Source organism: Drosophila montana, unplaced genomic scaffold (genome assembly GCF_035044405.1).
Source record: "Drosophila montana isolate Dmon_TW-CO22-7 unplaced genomic scaffold, ASM3504440v1 contig_3733_1, whole genome shotgun sequence".
Lineage (NCBI taxonomy): Eukaryota > Metazoa > Arthropoda > Insecta > Diptera > Drosophilidae > Drosophila > Drosophila montana.
In genome coordinates this window covers 12,706,121-12,727,308 of record NW_026998620.1, presented here as the reverse complement: position 1 = coordinate 12,727,308, position 21,188 = coordinate 12,706,121, and the positions used below count along the sequence as shown (strand labels likewise).

Sequence of the window (21,188 nt, the reverse complement as noted above, 5' to 3'; positions counted from 1 at the left end):
TGAATATTAATTTTTAGCAAAATATTTTTACGTATAAACTTAAAGCCCTAATGTTAAAAATATTTACCGAACTAATTTGTTTAGCTGTTTAATTGGTTTTAATTTTCAACATTTTTGTGTATCGTAAAGCAAGCATATTTTCGACCTTTGACCCAGCTCTAATATACTTACATAATATCCAACAATAATAACTGTATACGTGTGTAAATTGAATTTCAACAAATAAATCGTACAACACAAACAAAATATAACAACATTAAATAAATAAAGCTATAAACAAAAATTGCAAAAGGCGCGTGGAAACTGAGCAAAAAGAAAATAAATTAATTTCAAAAAAATGTAGAAAACAACAAAGCAAAACAAAAATAAACAACAACAACAAAAACTTTACATGAATTGTGATGATGCAAAGGCAAGATTTAATCATAATTACTAAATCTATATATACATACATATATATAAAATATATCTTTCTCTATAAAAATAAAAAAAGCATATATATATATATATATATATATATATGTGTGAGTACATAGTGTATATGTAGATGTAGGAGTGTATAATCTAACTTTACTTTTAAACAGACTGCGTACGTATTAAAAATTTTTAAAATTAATTTGTGTAAAATGTTTTAAGTTTTGAAAAATTGGCAAATAAAGAAAACAATAAAAATTAATAAATCAAAAAAAAAACACGCTTGCATATTGAAATATACCAACAGTACGTGAGAGTGCAAAAATCTTTTCCAAATTAATCCAATTTATTTTTGAATTTTTCAGCAAAACTCAAATTTAATTTTGGTATTTGAAAGTATATTTCAAGATCCCATCAAATTGGCTAAATCGCAGCTGTTTAGAATGCAGGGAGTTTCCTGCCAGCCGGAAAATCCACAACGGGATTTGCACAAAGAATTAGAACCCGTCAGTTTCCAGTGTCAGTTTTTTTACACAAATACACGTATGCTTTCAATCAGGACAATATTTGTTATAATGAATTGTCGAAAATGTTTACACTTAGAGAATATTTTGTTTTAGCATTGTTTTTACCAGCGGCACAATTACGCGATTAATTTTTATTTACAACACAATATGAAACGAATTCTTTTTTTATATGTATACTTATAGTTTGTGTGTGTTTTTATATTTTTTTTTATAGAAATTGTAATTGTTTTTAAAAGAAAATCGTTTTATATATATTACTAAACCTTGAAACCAGCATCACAATACACTTGCATACATGTCACACGTATGAAGGACTTATATAAACCGTAAACGTAACGTCGCCAATTATTAAACAAAAGTCGAATAAGAGAGAAACGAATAGAACTAAAGTTAATGATCATTTCAAGAACATTCAGAAATGTAGGAGAAACAGCGAAAGGAAGCAACAACTTTTACGTCATACAAAACAATTATTGTTAACGAAGAAAATAAAAGTGAGAAGCATTATTGTACTAAAATATTTGATATACATACATTTGTTATTATTTGTAATACAAAAATTAAATAAAATTGCATCCAGATAATAAATAAAAAATAAAAAAATTAAATAAACAATGCAAAACAAGACTTGTGCTCACTTCACATTCAGGCGTAACTTATACATTTAGAGGCCGATAAAATACAACACTTTCATTCTATATAATAAGAGTATATATATATATTTGTCATGTTTTCAAGATTACAAGCACATTTAAAAGCATTTACTGCGCGAATTTGATTTGCTGCGACTATTGGTGCTGCGCCGCGTAGAACTATCCACACTTCTGCTAGCCAAATCATCGTCCATAACAGTTTCATCAACACTGGCATCATCCTCGGGTATTTCCTCATCGCTATTCGTCTCGTTGATAAGAGATCCCCTGGGCGTTACAATTGCATCGCCATGCAGATCCTTGTTGTCCAAAATGCTGATGTGGAAAGCGGCGTGGCACTTGTTGGCCGCCAGCAAGGCTTTCATTCGAAACACTAGTGTCTCCAGTGTTTCACGCAGGCTTGGTATGTAGCTTATGATGGCAGTGTTCTTTATGGACTTTGAATGACAGCACAGGTTGTGCAAAAACTTTGTCACATTCTGCAGTTCGCGAAGGAACTTGGTAAGCCGTTCGGGACTGTCGCGCACTATAGTCTCAAGGATAGACAGACCATGTTGTAGAAGCAGCTTCAGGAACAGCTGTGAGTGCTTCAAAAACAAGGCAAAGTTACGTGGCTGCTCCACTTTCTTGACGATCTCCAAAAGGCCATTTAGTAGACATATAGTTGACTCCCAAAGTTTAAACCGATCACCTTCGGTGTAGCCGCTGCACTGGGCGTTCAGTGTGCTAATGAGAATCTCGCACAAGCCACGAAACAGCAAAGGAAAGTTGGCCCTGTAAAACCCGATAAATGAATTTTCTGGATAAATGGATTTAATTGATTTAACTTACTTTTTGATATTGGGAATCGATTCTAAAGCCATATCTTTTTTATTTAGAAGCAGGCACTCATCCCTAAGTGCGAGCAAAATATCCTTTTGCCGTTCAAAGGGTGAATCCTTAAGAAAACCTTTAATTAGCTCGTCAAGGTGAATGTTACACTGTGCGCCCTTCTCTACACTACCCGAGTAGTGGTACCACTTACGTCGCAGCATATTGGTGCAAAATTTGCCTAAAAAGGCAACAAGTTCAGAAAATCGCATTGAGAACAATAATTAGAACTTACGCATATCTTCGCCCTGCTGAACACTGCGCTGGGCTGCATTTTCGCCGGAGCTGCTCAACTTCCGCAAGCTGCGCAACAAGTGCTGGAGCTGCACAGCTGTACCAAGAACCAACACTAATTTCTCATATTTAAGGAAGTAATCAAAAATCTGTGAGGCAATGCGCCCTAGGGCTGGCTTTTTGGCTGTCTTCCGTTGACCAGGTGGCAGCAGGTCACTTAAAGATGCTGCCGGGACAAGAATCTATCAATTATATGGACTTGTTAATAGGTATGTTCTACTTACACTGGAGCAGCTCTGTCTTAGACTTGTCACTCCATTCGTTCCATGAGAAATACAATGCAAACAATTGAATGCACAGACCAAAGCATGTTTTTACATAGTTGAAACGATCCTTGAACAGATCCAAATTACTGTGCACATTATTGACCCTTTCCAGTTCCTCATCAATGTGCGCTCCCAGAGTGATTAAACGCATATTGATCTCGCCAAGACATTTCTGTAAATCTGATAAAAAATGTTCCGGCTTAGCTACATGCGACCTTAAGGAATCCGCTTCATTTACATCCTGGTGCCCATTGATAATAGTGTCCAATTTATGCACCAAATCTGTGAGTATAAAGCGCAATTCTAGCAAACCCAAATGAGTGCCCACTTCATCCGCTTCCAGTGGATAGTTCAGGCTAAAGGGTTGCTCTTTCAGCAACACTATTATGCCCACATCAAGCTGCCTAAACCGCTCCATGGGTCCATATAATTGTTCAAAATTGATTTTGCATTTAATGGACTTGCACGGACCCAACTTGACGCTCAAATCGATCAGTTTTGATTGGTCCATGCTCTGGGGCTCCTCTGTAATCGTTTCGTTATTAATTGCCTTGGCCTTGCTTGTGGCAGGCCTTTTGTCGCGCACAACTTGCTGTGTAGCGGATTGTTTGGGATGGCTTAGGAACTGGCATGGCGGTGGCGCAAAACCAATGGGCGCATGCGTTAAAAGCGGCTTTAGCCTTTGCTCTGTGCAAATCAAATCGGAGAGACGCTTTAAAACACGCTTGCGTGTAGCCTCATCCTTCTGGGAAGCAAAGGCACAAGTCGTAACGCGCATCCAGTTGATCGTGTGAAAGTAAATACACAAAATACGTTTTTGCAATTCCTCATCATAATTGTCAAAGATGGCCAAATAATTGGGATCATCAAAAAACGAGGGCAGCACAATGGCACAACCTTGCAGTGCATTTACCAACTCCAGACTGTACTGATAGCGTTGATTGTGCAACACGCTGACCAGGTGAAAGAGTGGAGCAAGCACATATACCGAGTCACAGGCACTGAAAAGGTAACAGCTGTAGTGTGTACAGATGTTAAAGTATATACGTGTACTTGAACTCACTTGCCATTTGGACTCAAAACCAGTTCAGATATATTAATGCCAATATCGAGTACAGCTGCTTCAGTATTTACATTTGTATCGTCTAACTCATTGATGTTCTTCTGACACTCTAGCCTTATGCCTCTGCAAGAACGTACTTTTATGGTAAGTGGAAATGGTAGTCCTAATAAATGGGCTTACTTGACTGTGTTCGGCTGATGATCATTCACAAAGCTCTGCTGAAAGCGATAGGTCATCAGCTCACAGAGCCACATCAGAAACTGATTATCCAGCATATAAATCGACTCTTGGTTGTAGTAGCGGACATTCAAAACACTGGCCAACTCATCGTAAAACAATGCCAGCAATTCAGGAGAGTTGCATATAGCTGACTGGGTGAGCACTGAATGTTAAAAAGAATTTAATCACTTGATATTCATGAACTAACTTTATATATTTACTTATCAGGTTAGCTGCCTGCTTGCTGCGTCCATCTGGCAACGAGGTAATGCTGTCGACGCTGGTTTGCAAATCCTCGTTGTTCATAAGCAACGTTTCAATACGTGCAATGGCATCAATCAGCTGCACGCAGCCAATGATGCCCTGCCTCTTGACATATTCGGTGCGATTGATTTGCTGCTTCTTTACTACCATTTCGATTTGATCCTGCAGCGGCGCACACTCTGGCAATTTGGGTTCGGGGAATGCAACGTGACACAGCAAGTCCATGGCAAGGCGTGTTTGGGGTAGCGTCAAATCGCTGAGGCGATCGAGCAACGGCATTAACAACATGGCACAGTTCTGCACGTGCTTAGGATTCTTCCGCTGCAGTTCGCGCAGTAATGTCAACGTGGTGGTCACATGCTGTGCAGATTTGTCAAAGGTTAGCTCCAACAGTTTCTTAAGTATGCTTTTTTGTATCGAGTTGCAGATTTTAAAGAGTACACTGTGCCAAATAGACATACGGTTAATGATGAGTAAGGACATACATCCAATGGAACCCACCTGTATGCAGCTTTGGCAAAATCAGCAACAATGCGATTCTTTTCACGCATAAAGTCATGGAGTAGGTGCATCAGGGTGCCAATATGTTGCTCCAATATATGCGGAAAGTGCGTTTTTATTTCATCCAATATGTTTACTGTGATGTGCTCTAGTTTAATGCGTCGGCGAAACTGCAAAATTACAAAAAAAGGAACATTAGTGAAAATAAGATAATGCCTGGATAGCACCTACCAGATTTTCAATAAATAATGTGTTATCCTCGTTGATGTGTATGAGCAGCAACAGCATTATAAAATCAAACGATCTGCAAAGTGGTTAGCGAACAGTACAAATGGATAATCATATATATCACTTATAGTTAAAGCTCACTTAAATTCGCTGGCAGGCAAACCGCTGATGGTACGCTGCCACATTTGATAAAATCGCTTGGAGCGCTTAAGACCCTGCTGCAGAAAACCAAAAAGCTCCAATTGTGATTGCTTATTGTTGGCAGCAGGCGTGCTAATCACTGGAGAGTTTTCTTTTTGCGATCTATGACGCCAGGTAAAGATTTCGCGCAGTGTGGAGACCAGCTGAAAAATGCGAACAATTATTTTAATTATAATTAACAACGAAAAAAAAGAGTTATTATAGGAATGCCAAAAATACAATACTCTTGCGGATATCGAACGTTTCAATTGGAAGTATATGATATAAGAGTAATATTTGAACTAATTCTAGGAAATTGTAATCCTTGCAATTGCTAAGCTTGGTGTAGATATTCCTAACAACAAAACGTTTATCATAAGGGAGGAGCATAATGGAGCTCGTTATATGTGAGTTTGTTCAGAAATCGTGAACAAACAAGTTTCCACAAATGTTCAAATAATGGCAGCTATGTAAGTGGTCTGAACCGACCCAGTTCTATATATGTACTGCCTACAGTAAAAAGGTGTGTCTATGCCAAATTTAATCAATATAGGTTTTAAATTGAAAGAATAGGTTGCAGGATCATGGCAATAAATACTCGACTATTGATATTGATGCTACACATTTCCAGTTGTCTCTGGCGCAAAAAAATGTATCTATTGTATTTTACCTCACGCACGATAACGTCTGTGTCCTGATTGAGACTATTGAGCAAGATGCGTATGAGATGCGGCAGAGTCTACAAAGAATTGATTTATAAAAATTTGTTAATTAGTGCACAATTTATTTAAATTGTGAGCTTACCACATTCGAGCAACTGTTTTCGTCCTTGATGAACTCAAGGATACGTTCGCGAAGTTTCCCCTGTGTCCTAGCGCTAAGCGTCAAATTGCTTAACATTTGTAGTGTGGTCAATTGAAAAAGATCTTTGCTGCTCGAATAATTAATGCTAGATGGGACAGACAGACAACAGACAACAGTTACAGAGCTCTACGTATAAGTTCACTTAATGACATACGTGAGCAGCTCGACAAAATCGTCGTGTTTACTACCATCCAGCAAATACTCAGCGCTGCTAATGATATCCAACTTGGACGGCTCTGAGGCGTTGTTGAAGATGCGTTCAATGTGTGCATAAATCTGATCACTATGCGACAGCGTTAAGTACCGCAATTGGGCAAGCATCAGTGGCAGCAATGGCAGGCAACCCGGCACCGTTTGTACTCGCTCCAACTTGGCAATCTCCTCGATTTTGTTGAAAAGCACCTCCAGGCAGGGCTCGCGTAGAAAGTCAATCATCAGAAAGTTGATAAACATGCTGTTCTGTGATTGATACACCTGCTCTTCTCCAGCAGTGTCTATGGTGCAGCCACTAAGCAGTTTCTGGGCTAGCTTCGATTTTGGTGCAAGCGCTACGTTTAGACCCGCTTTAAAGGTTTCAATATTTTCGGGATATTTTGGAGATCGCACTAATATGTCACGTAGCTTAGAGACAATAGCAATGTGATCGCAGGACAGCACAAATGTATCCGCCTGGTCCAGTTGCACACCAGCGTTCAGGAGCACCATCTCAAAGAAGCTATTTGGCTGGCGGGAACTGTTAATCCTGGACGATGACTGGGTGCGACCCAATGTAGCGGCCAATGCTAGGCTGTGTTGAGACAGGAAACGTTGCGTTTGCTCCTGGGAAGCTGGTATATTCTCTTCCTCACTTTCGCCAGTCGATGTCTCGATTGTAGCATCTGTTTTTTGGGCAGATGGAACGCGCTTCAAAGACAACAACAATTTTGCTTATGATCTCAGACACAGCAGATACTGTGATCACTTACCGGTATTTTAATTGTTGCATTCTCATCAATTGTATTTAGTCCTAATTGAGCATTGGTGCGTTTCTTAAATTTTCGATACATAATGGATAATTCGGGCAATTTGACGTGTTTAATTACAAAATTTAAAGAAAAATACTTTTAAAATGAAATTCGCCGGTGCGCCAGGTACAGCAATAAAATATCGATAGCTTTATATCGATTCAATATTTCTGATAGCCGTAAAACATTTTCTGTTAATTAACATTTCTGTTAAACTGGCCTCAGTGCTATAAAATTTCGATGTTAATCGTAGAGGAGTATCGTTAGAGTAAGTTTCAAAATAAAAAAAACTCAGAGTTTTAAAAATTAAACGAGATACTTACTTTTTTTATACTAAGAAACATTAAGCAATATGTATTTCTTTCAAAAAACAATAAAAATTCAAAACTTTAGTAACTTCACTTTTTATTGAATATATAAGGATTAACCGTACAGTTGCTAAATCTATTATTGTTTATATATGTTTTAAATAAATATTGGTGTACGTTTGATACAAAGCATCTTTGCTACATATGTGTGTATATGATCGTTGGATATAAATTTTTAAACGTGCAAATATTGCAATTAACTATTTGTGAATCTAATGGAAAAATTCCATATAATACTATAAATGTTTGATTATAAACGTGATTGTAAATTTAAAGCCATTTTTCTTGAGTCAAATGTTCAATTTGCTTAACGTTAACTTGTCAACTTATTCATATAATGGCATTACCTAATTATATATATATTAAAAGTGCAATAAACTCTAACATGGATAATAATATGAGTATGAATTCTAAAAAGGAAGTACAAAATGTTTTTATGTGATTATGTCAGCAATTGACTTATGTACGCAGAGTATTTCTGCTTTGTTCTATATATAGAAAATCACTAATTTGGCTTCGGTTAGTATTGCTATATAATTAAGTATTGTTTGATGTTTATGATCACATCGATGCAGTCCATATCGGATAATATGCCTTTCAACATCTGATTTTGTGTCGTTCTATAACTCATTCTCAATTTTCTCAATCCAAACTGTAATTGTATCTGTTGCTTCGTTGTTTTTTTTTTTAAATATAAAATTATTGCTTTTTCGCACGACGTCTTTTATAGCCAGTCATTTGCCTCAATAATTGCGAGTTCTCATCATCCATGTCCAAATTGGGCTCCCAGAGGCGAAGTCTTTTTGGTATGTATATCAGACCCAGTAGAGTAATTGCTGTAGATGGATATTGGAACGATTAATTGTGATATATGCATTTCTTATAGTATTTACTCACTATTCAAGACGCAAGGGAAGATAACGTAAAAGTTCAAAGTGCTCGAACGAAAGTAGAGTGCTTCGGTGGCATAGAAGACCATGGTAAGTGCCAACGAACAGCCGCCCATGCTGACAACGCTGTTTTCGAGAGACAATAACTATTATTCTGCATTACCTTCAATATAACCTTAATACTTACGGCCTGTAGTGTATATACAGAGTACAGTGAACCAATGCGATTGCCTTTAGAAGACAGTACATGCCGATTATACGAGATATAGTATAATCACCTAAGGGATTGCAATTTAGTCATATTAAATATACAAAGGTTGCATTGTATCTACCCTCGATGAACTGCGTATCGCTGTGATCGCCCAGAAAACTTCGCCGCTCGATATAGCTGCGAAACGCTGTGCCCAGATCCATAAAAGCAACAAATGCTATCCAACCACGAAAGGCGTAAAGCAGGCGCTCGCGGGGTCGACTGCTGGCTGACTGCATTGCCGCCCTGTAAAACAGAAAATCACAATCTCAACACTTAATAAACGAAAATATCAGCATAATGTCGTAAAAGTATATACTTGTATACACAATGCCGGCCGGTAAATCTATAAATCGTTGCTAACCAAACGACCCACTTAACCCTGCGCAACGGTTTCAGGTGGGCGCTGGGTAAAATCGATATCACACCCACACCTGACACGTTTGTTATTTATGCAACGGCAAATATTTACACATGGGCCAATTAATAGCTGCACGCGAGCACGTGCTATGCGCACCCGGATGCGTGCCCCGGACATGCTTGAGGCTATTTATTTTCGGTCAACAAATGGGATGCCAGGGTCACCCCGAGCAACGGAATTTGTGGCATGCAATTCATAAATTGAAACTTTATTTTGTGTACTCTTTTTAGGGTTTGCTTACATTGCGAATGTATTTTAGCTTTCTAGGCACACGCGGCGTATGATGAATATGCAATTATTATAGCACCAAGTTATTATTATTACAAAATGTCGCGTTTAACGATTGATTTTATCATTTTCCTTTTATCAACGCATTTTGCAACTGTTTGCCGCGACGCTTCGACGCAGATTGAAAGCTTCAACCGTCAAGGAGCTTTTATCCAATGTGCGAGCTTTCTTGCCACTGGCCGGCCGGCTGTTTCAAATTGTACCGTAGAAGTGCTAGCCGTGACAGCAATTTAATAGAAGGTAAATATTTTTGAAAAACATCATTAACATCCGTTAATTTGAAAATCACATATTTTGATCAAAAATGATATTTTGATCACTATTTATCTGGGTCTGTCCTTGTTATCTCTGAATACGAAAATTGCGGCACACAATTTGACTACGAATACAAACCCAATTCAGCTTTGTCATTTTTATTATGAAAATGTATAAAAAAAATTAGTGTTAACAAACTCAAATAAACAACTAAAATGTGTGTCAAGTTCTATGGCTCTCTGATTATTAGTCGCAATTTTAATCCTTGCCGATAGTCGCTTCAGTTTTGCGATACTCAGCATAATCCACAAACCCATCGTTATTCAAGTCCATGGATTTGAGTACATAGTCTATGGTCTCCTCCAGCGCCTTATCGGTATACACGGCGCCCGTTTTGTGTTCCGGCTCATCAGTTCCTTCGGCAGCCTTCTTTGGATCTTCAACTGAAATCACAAAGAAAAGGTAAAGTCTTAAATGTAATGATTAAACTTTTAAGTTCCTTTAAAAGCTCCACCATGTCATAGGCCAACTAAAGATTAATATTATTATTGTTTTTTCTTTTTAGGTCATTTTTATTTGCTAAAAACACGTTTCTTATAATGAATTGCATGCGCATATAAAGTATATATTTCAATTTCTAAAGATCAATTGAATGCTATAGTTTCGCTTGTTTTTTTTTTATTTTTTTCTTTTGTACAAAACAAATGTTTACACAATCAGCCTTTTTTTCGCTGTTTTTAAGTGACGCCTAAAATTAACTTCATATTGAACGAATAACTAAAATTAGGGGAAGATTAAACAAAAAAAAACAAACAGTTTAATTGCACAGATCACAAAATGAGATTCGTGTGTGCTATTATTCGAATTTTTGAGAAGTTGTGTAATAAATTATACAATTTGTTCAAAGAAGTTGCCCGATTGGAATGCTTGTAGCATGTTCAAAACATTTGTTTGAAGTATATTACAATTTGAGCTGCAATTGTTTGCGCCTAAATTTCAATGTGTGTGGTGTGTGTGTGTGTTTGTGGTGAAACATGAGTACAATGAGCTGCACAATGCGGACCAATACACTTATACAGACATAACTATGCTGAATTGGTTTATGCAAGCTGAATCGATTGAACTAGATACTAATGGGTTGGCTGCTGTTGTGGAGGCTGCTGCTGCTGTTGCTGTTGCTGCTGATGTTTTTCGGCAGCCTTCTGCTGAGCCTTAATAAACTCCGGATAATCGATGAAACCGTCATGCGATGTGTCGTCCATCTGTAGTATGGGATCAATGAGCGCCACAAGCTCTTCGTCTGAGAATACTTTCTCCTCTACATGGGGCTTCTCACCATTGGGCTGCTCTTTGCTGCCTTGCTCTACATACAGTTGATTTGAGATATGAATTATTAAAGCCACATGCGGTTTAGATAATGTTGAACATGACCAGAACCACAACCAGAAGAACCGGAACCAGCCGAAATGTAGTAAAATTTTGTATATGCAAATAAAGGTAAAACAAAACACATGAATCAAACAAAACCAAACCAAGCTACAGACATAAAAAACGTAAATGAGTAATGCCCAGCGGTGCTTACCGTGCCAGTGTATCAGAGATTTGATCAGTTCACAGCCATCCAGTTTGTTGTTGTTGTCCGAATCATGCATTTTAAAATAATGGAACTGCAGCTCAGCCTCGGACATTTTGCTCGTATCGATGGGCACTTGCATGTGCTCCTGGATGTGACTATGGAAAGATAATACGTAAGCAAATACAGGTGCGAAGTTGTGTATGCATATGATAAGATTATTTCCATTATGATGCGGTGAATTTTTAATACAGTTTCAGTCAGTATTGATTAATGGCGATGATTGCAAATTATCAATTTATAATTTGATAATTTTGCCAATGCCAAGACACTTACGCACGCTCTTGCTGAATGTTGCCCGTGTTCAAAACCTGCTGTGGCTGTCCATGATGATGTCCGCCCGCCTGCTGCTGATGATTCGGCACCTGTTGTGGATGCTGTTGCACAGGCTGCTGCATTTGTTGCTGCTGATGGATCTGCTGTTGCTGTTGTTGTTGTTGTTGTGGCACAGGCACCTGCTGATATTGTACTTGCTGTTGTTGCTGCTGGACAGGCACCTGTAAATATGTTAGCATATTAGTTGCCTTGAATAGCAGGCGTATCCCTGACAACCACTCACATATTGCTGCGGCGGCACGCCGGGCGCACCTTGTCCCTGTTGTTGGTATTGCTGTGGAGGTGGCGGCTGTTGGTGATGTTGTGGAACTTGGTGGGGCACTTGTTGCTGTTCCACATGATAAATAGTAGTAAATAAGTTTATAAGTCAACTTCCAGCTGGTTGCACAATATATAAAAATATACGGCATTTAATTCTACTCACATAATGCTGAGGATTTACGCCGGGTGCCACACGCTGTGCGCTGCTGTAGCCAGCTAGGGCAAGCAGCAAAGCTGCTGTTAAATCTAACACATGCATTTATGTGGAAGCGCTAATTTCGTTTGCGAGGATTTCGAATTTGGTGGCACGCACAATCACCACGTAGCTAGCTCAGCTATCAAAACACACACGTACACAAATTGATTCTGCTTCTTCACCTTTTGACAGTTACACAGCGCGACAGCTGTTGCACAGGTAAGCTAGCTATCGAATTTGTTATCGGCCGTTTTCAACAAGGTGGCAGCGCCTAAAATTTAATCCACAACCTGTTTGAGTTTTCATTCGTTTATTTATTTTAGTTAAAGTGAAAATAAAAAAACAGTTGAAATGGTATGGTATATGGTATATAGCAAAAATTAATTTTCAGAATTCTGCCTACAAAAGATAAATCAAACGTTTGAAAGGGTCCACTATCAAGCATTTATTAAAACTACTTTCCACTTGACTGAATGTCCCCATTTCCCATTTTAATTATTATGCTAATTACTTTCTGAATTTACTTTCTTTTTGTGTATAGGCTCGCTACTTTAAAGAACAGGACATCGATGGTAATTATACTAAACATAAAATAGTCATTGCATGATTTCATTCCGAAAATATGCTTATCTATGTTTTTCCTTTCCCCCGTAGAATTCCGCGAGTGTTTTTATCTGTTTGCCCGGTCGGGCCAAATTAACAATTTGGACGAACTTACGGTAAGCATTATTCATGTTAAAAATTGCTGAGCAACATTTCAGGTGAACTTTATCCAACAGGTCATTATGCGCTCCTTGGGCTTGTCACCCACTATACAAGAATTAGTTTCGTATTTAAAGCAAAAGAATGGAAAAATGAGTTTTGCAGACTTTCTGGACATCATGCATCAGCACTCTTCGGTGGAGAATCTACCAGACGAAGTAATTGCCGCTTTCAAAGCAGCCGATCCACAGAACAAGGGCACAATATCTGCAAAACAGCTACGCAATTTGCTGCAAAACTGGGGCGAGGGCTTGTCCGTGCGCGAGGTGGATAACATATTCAGGGAGGCGAATGTGAACAATAATAGCACCGTACGCTATGCTGATTTCGTGAAAATAGCCTGTGCACCGGTCCCAGATTATTACTAGACCAAAAGCTCCGTGCAGCTGACCCACAAACGTGCTTTACATTCCAGTACTTATTTCACATCTTATACTAAATCAAGCATGTACAATGCAATAAAGTTCACAACAACTGTATTTATGAAAAGTTTGTGGATTTATTAAAATGCAAAACTTTTCAACATGTTGAGAAGGATCGACAACCGATTTTAGTTGGCAATGGTGACCTCAACCTCTACTCCGGGCTCAATGTTGATTGAGGTGATCTTCTTAACGATCTCAGATGGAGAGTGCAAATCGATGATGCGCTTGTGTATTCTCATCTAAAATTAAGGAGGGTGAGCAAAGAATTAGTAAAAACACGCTTTCAAAATCTAAGTAAATTCACAATTAATATATTGTAGAATTCGGAGAGCCAAATTGTGTGGGTTACCAGCAAAGTGGACTATGAGAATACGTTTAATCTGGGCAAATCGATGATACTGTGCAAAGGCAGTTTGTGTACCGAAGCACGATATCTGATCTGTCCATACAAGAACAATCGAATGCTAAACTTTAAACTCACCTGGAAACGATCCCAGGTCTTGGAACCCTCACCGCAAGGAGTCTTACGGGTGGTGATGCGTAGAATCTTGGTCGGCATGCGCACTGGGCCCTGAAATTTAAAATATTTACAATTAGTTCCTGGAAAACCAATTTGGTGCAAACTTTTCGTTTGTTGCGTGAATCATATAATATCTTCACACTGTTTGTCTCAATGTGAAAATAATGTCCAACTCATGCATTTGATCTAGCATTTAATATTGACTAGGCTAAGCGGCAAGCAGGCACACAAAACCTCCAGGTAAATGCGGGCAAAGAATATTAAGAAATCTACACGCGGCAGCCATCTTCTTCTTACCTTGACACGCAGATTCTGGTTCTTGGCACCGTTGATCAAGTCACGGCACACATTCTCCAAGGAGCGTACGTTCCTCGAAGTCAGGGTGATGCGAATGCGGTGCACAGATGCAGAATCGCCGCCATGGGGCTTCTCAATGTCTTTAGGAGCAGCAGCCTACAAGCATAGAAAAAAGTAATATTGTGAGGTTATGTTACACACAGATGCACGCCCAACACGACACGTGCAGTGTTTTTTCATAAAAAAATTTCTTCTAAAAACGCGAAATACTTTATTATTGCGAGCCGAAACAATATTGTATTTGAATAATTACCATTTTTAGCAATTTATCTGGTCGAGATAGTCAAATCTTTTTATTTTGAGCAGCGCTGAACCAGTTAACTTGCTGGTCAAAAACGAAATGGGACGAGTGCCAGTCACAACGCCACGAGCTACAGCTATGCGCTCAGCGTTGCCACTCAGTCAAACAAAAATCTGGCAGCACAAGTTCAATACGCGTCATTCACAACAAAGCGCCAAGCATCTCTTTTTAAAACAAATGAAACACAAAATGTTCGACTATGTTATTTTTATTACGCATTCTCAATTAATTTGCGACAAACAAATGCGACTGAAGTGGGACCAATAATCAAATAACTCTATATAGATTACAATTAAAATTATACAAGTCAAAGCACAATGTTGTATTTAAATATTAAATCAACGTTAATTAGTTTTTGTACAATAAAAATCTGTTACTCTTTTATGCATATCAAAATTAAAAACCACTCGACGATCTTAAAACCTAAGTACGTCTCAACAAACGAAAATATAAGCCTGTGCGATTTTTTTTAGTAAATCGACAAATAAAAATCAGATAATGGTGTCCATCAAACTAAAATATATAACTTAAGAAAGCAATAGGCTAAAAGTTTGTGTCCAAATTGTTGTAGTTATAGATATTACTTTACGGTTAAGTTTATAGTTAAACGCCCCGAATGCAAAAACAGGCGCAACTCTGGCTAATGGGTTAAATAGATTTTAAAGCGTTTCCCTCTCGTATATGTACGCATATTTATAATGTTTATGGCTAACTAATGTACATTAATTATAGATTCGCGGCCTTTACCAACACCCACCCAGCGCACGGGTACGCTTAGTTGGCTCTCTAAGAAGCGTACGTAGTTTTGTGCGTTCTGGGGCAACTCCTTGAAGTTGCGTATGTGCTCAGTGGACGTCTGCCAGCCGGGAAGCACAGCGTACTCCACCTCAATGTCGCTCAGCTCGCTGATGGTGCCGGGAAAATGATCCAGTTTGTCACCATTGCTGCGCTTATAGCTCACACCCACTTTAATCTCGGGCAAGGTGTCCAGAATATCGAGCTTCGTTATGCAAATGCAAGTGTAACCGTTAACCAGCGACGTGTATTTGAGCAGCGGAATGTCCAGCCAGCCGCAGCGGCGCTTACGCTTCGTAGTTACGCCAACCTCAAAGCCGCGCGTCTGCAGTAGATCGCCAATTTCCTGTACAAAACACAATTAATAAGTGACAAGTGTAATTTAACAAGGACAAACTTACGTTCAACTGCTCCGTGGGGAAAGGACCGTCGCCCACACGCGTCGTGTACGCCTTGACAACGCCAATGACCTCGCCAATTGTTTGTGGTGGCAAACCCAAGCCGGTCAACACACCGCCAATGCTGCAATTGCTGCTGGTCACATAGGGATATGTGCCAAAGTCAATGTCCAGCATGGCTGCATTAGCGCCTTCCACCAAAATAGTCTTGCCGTTGCGAAGTGCCGTGTGCAAGAAACAAATCGTGTCCTTGACATATGGCCGCACCTTATCCACGTAATCCTTGTACCGTGCCAACTCGGCCTCCACATCGACCTTAATCGATGGGAACAATCGCAAATGTGTGTTCACAATTGATTTGAATCTGTATTCACAAATATGTTAGTCAGGAATTGAGAGGTTATCAATATAAGGAGCCACTCACTTCTCACTGAACAAGTTAAAGTCACCAAGAAGTTCGCCCACGCGAATGCCATTGCGTGTGGCTTTGCTGGAGTAGGCCGGACCAATACCCTTTTTGGTGGTGCCCAGCGATTTGCCGCCCTTCTCAGCCTCCTGCATACCGTCAACATGCTGATGGAAATCAAACACCAGATGCGCACGATCCGAGATAATCAAACGATTCTCCAAGTGCTGCAATCCCTTAGCCTCATTCTTCAGCACCTCGTCGAACAGCGAAGGCAGATGAATAACGACGCCGTTGCCTAAAAATACGAAAATAACAAAGAAAAATATTTAGTTATTTAGGGATCTATATGCTGCGGTAGCTATTTAAAGGAAATCCCATTTCGGGCTACTGTTGAATTATTTTTAATGCATTCTACTTTATTTGAAAGTGGAGCTCAAAGTTATTTATTTTAGGCTGACGAAACCCGACGACTGAGAAAGTACATAAATATAATTTGAATGAACAATACCATTTTACTAAACAAGAACGTTAACTTAGTAAAATTTGAAGTGTAAGAGCGGACACCCGTAGTTCACGTTCCTTTGTCCTGCTGGGTGAAAAAAAAAAAACTGTCTTTGTCGTTCTGTTTCAATGCAAACTATTCTGTCAGTTTTAAAGCTAAAGCCATGTGTACAGCAGGCCGGATTGGACCACTACATCATATAGGTGAGACAGGAATCATCGGTCGAAAATGAATATCTCGTATGAGAAACTTTTTTTGATTATCAAGATATTTCGGCCAGGTTCGGCATTTTTTATTTTCTCATTTATTAAGCAAATCTTATCAACATCGGACTAATTCACCATATATGGTATAGCCACAGTCCTGTGGGAAGAATTGGAATATTAGTTTTTGCATAGAAAAACGTCTTGTTTTCAAGAAATCTTTAATAAATCCAGTAATTACGATCTTCACTATTCCCCACACTTATTTGCTCAACCGTTTGATAGAATTCCATAAGTGTAATTAATTCTTTGTTTTCATATTTTTGGAAAACTTTTATTTCGTTTGCTCCAGGGATAGATTTTGTGCAAAAGGAAAGTTTTTCTTTGAAAGTAGAAGCAAATTGGGGAATAAGGAAACTCCATTAGTTGAGCTTTAATGCAACGTTTTTTCAAATATCTTTCGCTATCTTATCTATTCCAGAGATTATGGGTATGCCAGTAAGTTGGTAAAAAAGAGTTTTATAACTGGCAATATAAACACGTGCATGGATTCGCACCTTATCATACTGCTGTGATAACTGGCTAGGCATCAAAGAAATGAAGGTACTTTGCGTTATCTTGTGAGTGGCATTAACATTAATTATATGCAAGTTGTCTACATTTCAGTTTTAGTTGACTAATTCTCAGATAATTTGTGCTGCCTGTTGCTAAACGTAAGCCTGTAGCACGCAATAGACTTCAGGCGAATTGCACTGAAAAATGCTTTCGCATAGAAATTTGCTTTTATGGTATAATCGAGTCGCAAATAACTTAATTGCTTGATTCGACTAATTTGTCATGTATATCTGTACATGTTCATGTGCTTGTTTGTGCTTTTGTTTATGCAACCCTTAGCGAGATATCTGAATTGCAAAAGCTTACTAATACATGTGCGTAACGGGCCGTCACATGTATAGGTGAGATTGTGATTATCTCATAAATTAGTCTTGTGACAGGCGATGCCAAGCTACATTTTGTTTTGTTTTGTTTTGATAAGCAGCGGAAGGGGAATTTATCGATTAAACTTTAAGAAACGAACAAAATATGCAAAAGTTTAATAACTTAAAGATATAAATATGATAACAGCAGGTTGAAGGAACGTGTGCCTTGGCACGACCTTGCCTTTAGCAACAATCAACAACGGATTACGTCAAGCCAAGCAACAGCTCCATTGACGTCAAAATGCGAGACAAGAATCGAGATAGTTAATGGAAGACTGCAAAGGCCTAGAGAGTGAAACTAAAATAGAAAATAAATAGCCTTTATAATGCAGGCAGATGTCAAAGCCAAATGCGAGACCAACTGACCGCAAAAGCCAATGTCAATGTTGCATCAAGTCTTGCCAACAAAATGCTTATATGTAAACATCCGCACGATACATACTAGTTGTATATATGTAGATGAATATATACTACATTTTCGTTTATTTTGTACGCTCAATTTCACTTTTGCACTAGAACGAACGAAGGAAAGCTAAAAACAAAACAATAAAAAAAAAATTTCACTCTGTGTGTATGTAGCGATACAATGTAAAGGTGTATGAGTTCTTCTTAAATTTAAATAAAAAATAAGAAAAATATACTGAAAGAAAAGCATTAGAAATGATCGAAAACAACAAAGAATGAAAAGGAAAAAGATGCTTACGTTCATTGAAAAATATTCATTTTGAAAAATATTTCTTGCTTTCTTTTACTTGAGAATGTCAACAGTAGATAGATGTGCCTTATACCAATAGAGTAGGAGTTTCTTGATATCCCTTTTGCATCCAACAAACCAGGCCTGTTCCCTTGTACCACTTACCGATGACCGAAATGCACTTCTCGTTCACGACGCCGCTGGGCAACAGATGAAAATCGAATTCGGTGCCATTTGCCACCACAGTATGTCCAGCGTTATTTCCGCCCTGTTGAAAACCGATTAGAGAGGGGAGATTGGGGGGAAAAAAATAAATGAGAAAATTAGAGAATGAGAAACTCTCGCATACAAATGAAAACACACGTAAGTATACTATATGGAATATATACATATACATATACATATGTGTGTGTGCCATAGCGTTGCTGTTTATATACAGAATTAGCATGTTTGTTTTTGTTGATTAAAACTTGTGTGATAAATAAATAAATATTGTTGAACAGCAGGTATTAAATAACAAATAAATAGGCAGGCGGCGGCCGTGTGTATGGCGTGTGACACAAAGTATCCACAATGTTCGGACTACTTTTGTATATGTGATCGTATGTGTTGTACAGTAAAATTTATATTAACGGACAAGGGCTGTCGGACATCGAATTTTTAGTCGAACATCTTTAATCTCAAAGTTTCCCAAAAAGGTCCAAAAAAGATCGGACGCGGACAATGTATTTGTACAAAATCAATCCTTGGAGGAATTGTATGAAAATTGTATTAAAAATTATATCAGGAAAAAATAAGTATATTCATAGGTATATAAAATTATTTTTCTTATATTTGACACATTTTGATATCGCATATCTCCTTTATCTTACGAGCTGAAACCCGCTTGTCGCCTTTAGAGAATTTTCACTGTACATGCATAACTATTTAAGCAAAATGTTTTTCTACAAAATCCGATAAATAAAAGCGAAACTTTTGTTTGTTTTCTTGGCAACTGTACAATTTTCTGGCATGTACTAATCTGCTATACATATTTGAAAGCAATACAAAAACATTGGAATTAAACTTCAGACTCGAAAATATGTCAAATTTGCCGTTTGCAAAACGAGATAATTCAAATTTGTGTGTGTTGTAGAGGATCGCTAAAGCAGATAAGATTATAATGAATATATTGCTAAATAGACCCGTATTCAAGAAACTTTCGCTGCGCAATTTATGAAAAACGGAGGCGTGTGCTGTGTGACTCAGATAATAGCAAAAAATATCAGTTTCAATGGGGGAATTACATAAGAATCCGCAGCAATGTTGATAACAAAGTATAAAGCAGAAGGGAAACAATATTGTATGTGGTTGAAGGGAACTAAATCGGTTCCGTTCATTGAACTGCCGACCCAGAACAGAATTCAACAAGTTGGTAGCACCGGGTCAACAAAATTGTGACACGCAATTCAATCAAACAGTTAAAAAATGCTTTTTTTATGGTTAAGTTAATTTCAGGAAATTCGTAAATATTACATGCATGAATGTTTCATATTTAAATACATACATATGTATGTGCTAGTGTATGGCTAAAATTAATGTAAGATATTTGTGCGGCACTTTTTGAAAAGTGCGCGGGACATTCACAATGGTGATTATGTAAACCTGGCGTTTTGCTAAGCAGCCATGTGTGTGTGTGTGTGTCTGTGTATGTGGTAGCGTATACATATTATATGCATGTATACATGTGTGCACGTATATATATATATATACATAACATTTGTGTGCTGTAGAACAGCGGAACAACTAACGTCAGGGAGAACGAGTGACGAATTTGCTGAAGCAGCAGACGTTGGCAGACTGAATGACTGTGCACACACACACAAAACAAACGCATACATACACAAAGTGTACTATGAGCATATGCGCGCACACACCCGCCGCCACCGCAGTCACAACTGATACATATGTACATATGTACAAAAGTATGTATGTATATTCAAATGAAAAAGCGAAGCATGCGGTCGCCAACCACGGCAATAATAGCTAATTCTGAAGAAAATAAGTATCTACATGTGAAATGCTCAGTTGCTGTTGCAATTGTTGACTTGAAAGCGCGCAGCGATTTATTTTCTGTATGACAGCCTCGGGGTTTGGCGTCGGCGGCAATGAACCTGCCGCGAATGCGTGTCCTTGACACAAGGATAACTGTTATCACTTGCTTATATATTTTTTCTTCGCTTACGCCGATTTTTCACAACAAATTAAAAAAAAATTTTTTTGTGCTGCTTACCTGACACCTGCACACAATGTCCACTTCCGAAGCGAGCATGTCTACCACCTTGCCTTTTCCCTCATCGCCCCATTGGGCGCCTAGGACAACATCCACTTTGGACTTGTACATACTGGTACGTCCTTGATGCAATTGCTGGTAGTGATTACCGTTAATTGCGATTGTTGTTGACATTTCGTACCACTATCAGGAAATTCTCGGCACGGCCACGAAAACGAGCACGACGTTGATCTCGCTTGAAAACGGAACACGTTCTGTTTTTATAAAATAGTTTGATTTGCAGCTGTCAGTGCATGGCGTTACCAGACTGAATGTATGGTCTTGT

The 21,188-nt window shown here is 38.4% G+C and overlaps 6 protein-coding genes across 9 annotated transcripts; 1 reads left to right on the top strand and 5 right to left on the bottom strand.

Annotated features, from left to right (window-relative positions):
- Nucleotides 1-1,692: 1,692 nt before the first annotated feature.
- On the bottom strand, nt 1,693-7,482 carry LOC135435987 (Fanconi anemia group D2 protein homolog). The gene is made up of 14 exons (XM_064693307.1): nt 7,309-7,482; nt 6,498-7,246; nt 6,284-6,428; nt 6,150-6,218; nt 5,441-5,643; nt 5,303-5,375; nt 5,072-5,241; nt 4,528-5,012; nt 4,268-4,469; nt 4,088-4,210; nt 2,983-4,025; nt 2,700-2,924; nt 2,426-2,645; nt 1,693-2,368 (listed from the first exon to the last, which is right to left on the bottom strand). The coding sequence occupies exons 1-14, from the start codon at nt 7,387-7,389 to the stop codon at nt 1,693-1,695; spliced, it is 4,464 nt and encodes a 1,487-aa protein (XP_064549377.1). The 5' UTR covers nt 7,390-7,482.
- A 253-nt stretch (nt 7,483-7,735) lies between these two features.
- Nucleotides 7,736-9,670, bottom strand: LOC135436949 (uncharacterized). Of its 2 annotated transcripts, none has more exons than XM_064694729.1 (5): nt 9,518-9,670; nt 8,938-9,101; nt 8,793-8,883; nt 8,613-8,731; nt 7,736-8,551 (listed from the first exon to the last, which is right to left on the bottom strand). In XM_064694729.1, coding segments are annotated over exons 1-5 (513 nt in total). In that variant the 5' UTR covers nt 9,520-9,670; the 3' UTR covers nt 7,736-8,414. The 2 variants fall into 2 exon arrangements, with proteins under 2 accessions (XP_064550799.1, XP_064550800.1); XM_064694730.1 differs by lacking the exon at nt 9,518-9,670 and adding an exon at nt 9,175-9,298.
- Nucleotides 9,671-9,961: 291 nt separating this feature from the next.
- Nucleotides 9,962-12,408, bottom strand: LOC135436948 (putative cyclin-dependent serine/threonine-protein kinase DDB_G0272797/DDB_G0274007). Of its 2 annotated transcripts, none has more exons than XM_064694728.1 (5): nt 12,213-12,408; nt 12,012-12,116; nt 11,729-11,949; nt 11,402-11,550; nt 9,962-10,262 (listed from the first exon to the last, which is right to left on the bottom strand). In XM_064694728.1, exons 1-5 carry the CDS (start codon nt 12,306-12,308, stop codon nt 10,078-10,080), a joined length of 756 nt encoding a protein of 251 aa, XP_064550798.1. In that variant the 5' UTR covers nt 12,309-12,408; the 3' UTR covers nt 9,962-10,077. The 2 variants fall into 2 exon arrangements, with proteins under 2 accessions (XP_064550798.1, XP_064550797.1); XM_064694727.1 differs by lacking the exon at nt 9,962-10,262 and adding an exon at nt 10,429-11,182 and having other exon boundaries at nt 12,213-12,405.
- Nucleotides 12,409-12,439: 31 nt separating this feature from the next.
- On the top strand, nt 12,440-13,496 carry LOC135436951 (calmodulin-like protein 4). 2 transcript variants are annotated; one of them, XM_064694732.1, is made up of 4 exons: nt 12,440-12,464; nt 12,787-12,817; nt 12,900-12,964; nt 13,025-13,496. In XM_064694732.1, exon 4 carries the CDS (start codon nt 13,031-13,033, stop codon nt 13,373-13,375), a length of 345 nt encoding a protein of 114 aa, XP_064550802.1. In that variant the 5' UTR covers nt 12,440-12,464; nt 12,787-12,817; nt 12,900-12,964; nt 13,025-13,030; the 3' UTR covers nt 13,376-13,496. The 2 variants fall into 2 exon arrangements, with proteins under 2 accessions (XP_064550802.1, XP_064550801.1); XM_064694731.1 differs by lacking the exon at nt 12,440-12,464 and adding an exon at nt 12,481-12,599.
- On the bottom strand, nt 13,483-14,714 carry RpS20 (ribosomal protein S20). Its single transcript, XM_064694733.1, has 4 exons — nt 14,563-14,714; nt 14,250-14,405; nt 13,914-14,003; nt 13,483-13,671 (listed from the first exon to the last, which is right to left on the bottom strand). Exons 1-4 carry the CDS (start codon nt 14,563-14,565, stop codon nt 13,558-13,560), a joined length of 363 nt encoding a protein of 120 aa, XP_064550803.1. The 5' UTR covers nt 14,566-14,714; the 3' UTR covers nt 13,483-13,557.
- Nucleotides 14,715-14,802: 88 nt separating this feature from the next.
- Nucleotides 14,803-21,127, bottom strand: AdSS (adenylosuccinate synthetase). The gene is made up of 5 exons (XM_064694724.1): nt 20,864-21,127; nt 18,757-18,859; nt 16,228-16,507; nt 15,807-16,167; nt 14,803-15,751 (listed from the first exon to the last, which is right to left on the bottom strand). The coding sequence occupies exons 1-5, from the start codon at nt 21,035-21,037 to the stop codon at nt 15,323-15,325; spliced, it is 1,347 nt and encodes a 448-aa protein (XP_064550794.1). The 5' UTR covers nt 21,038-21,127; the 3' UTR covers nt 14,803-15,322.
- Nucleotides 21,128-21,188: the final 61 nt, after the last annotated feature.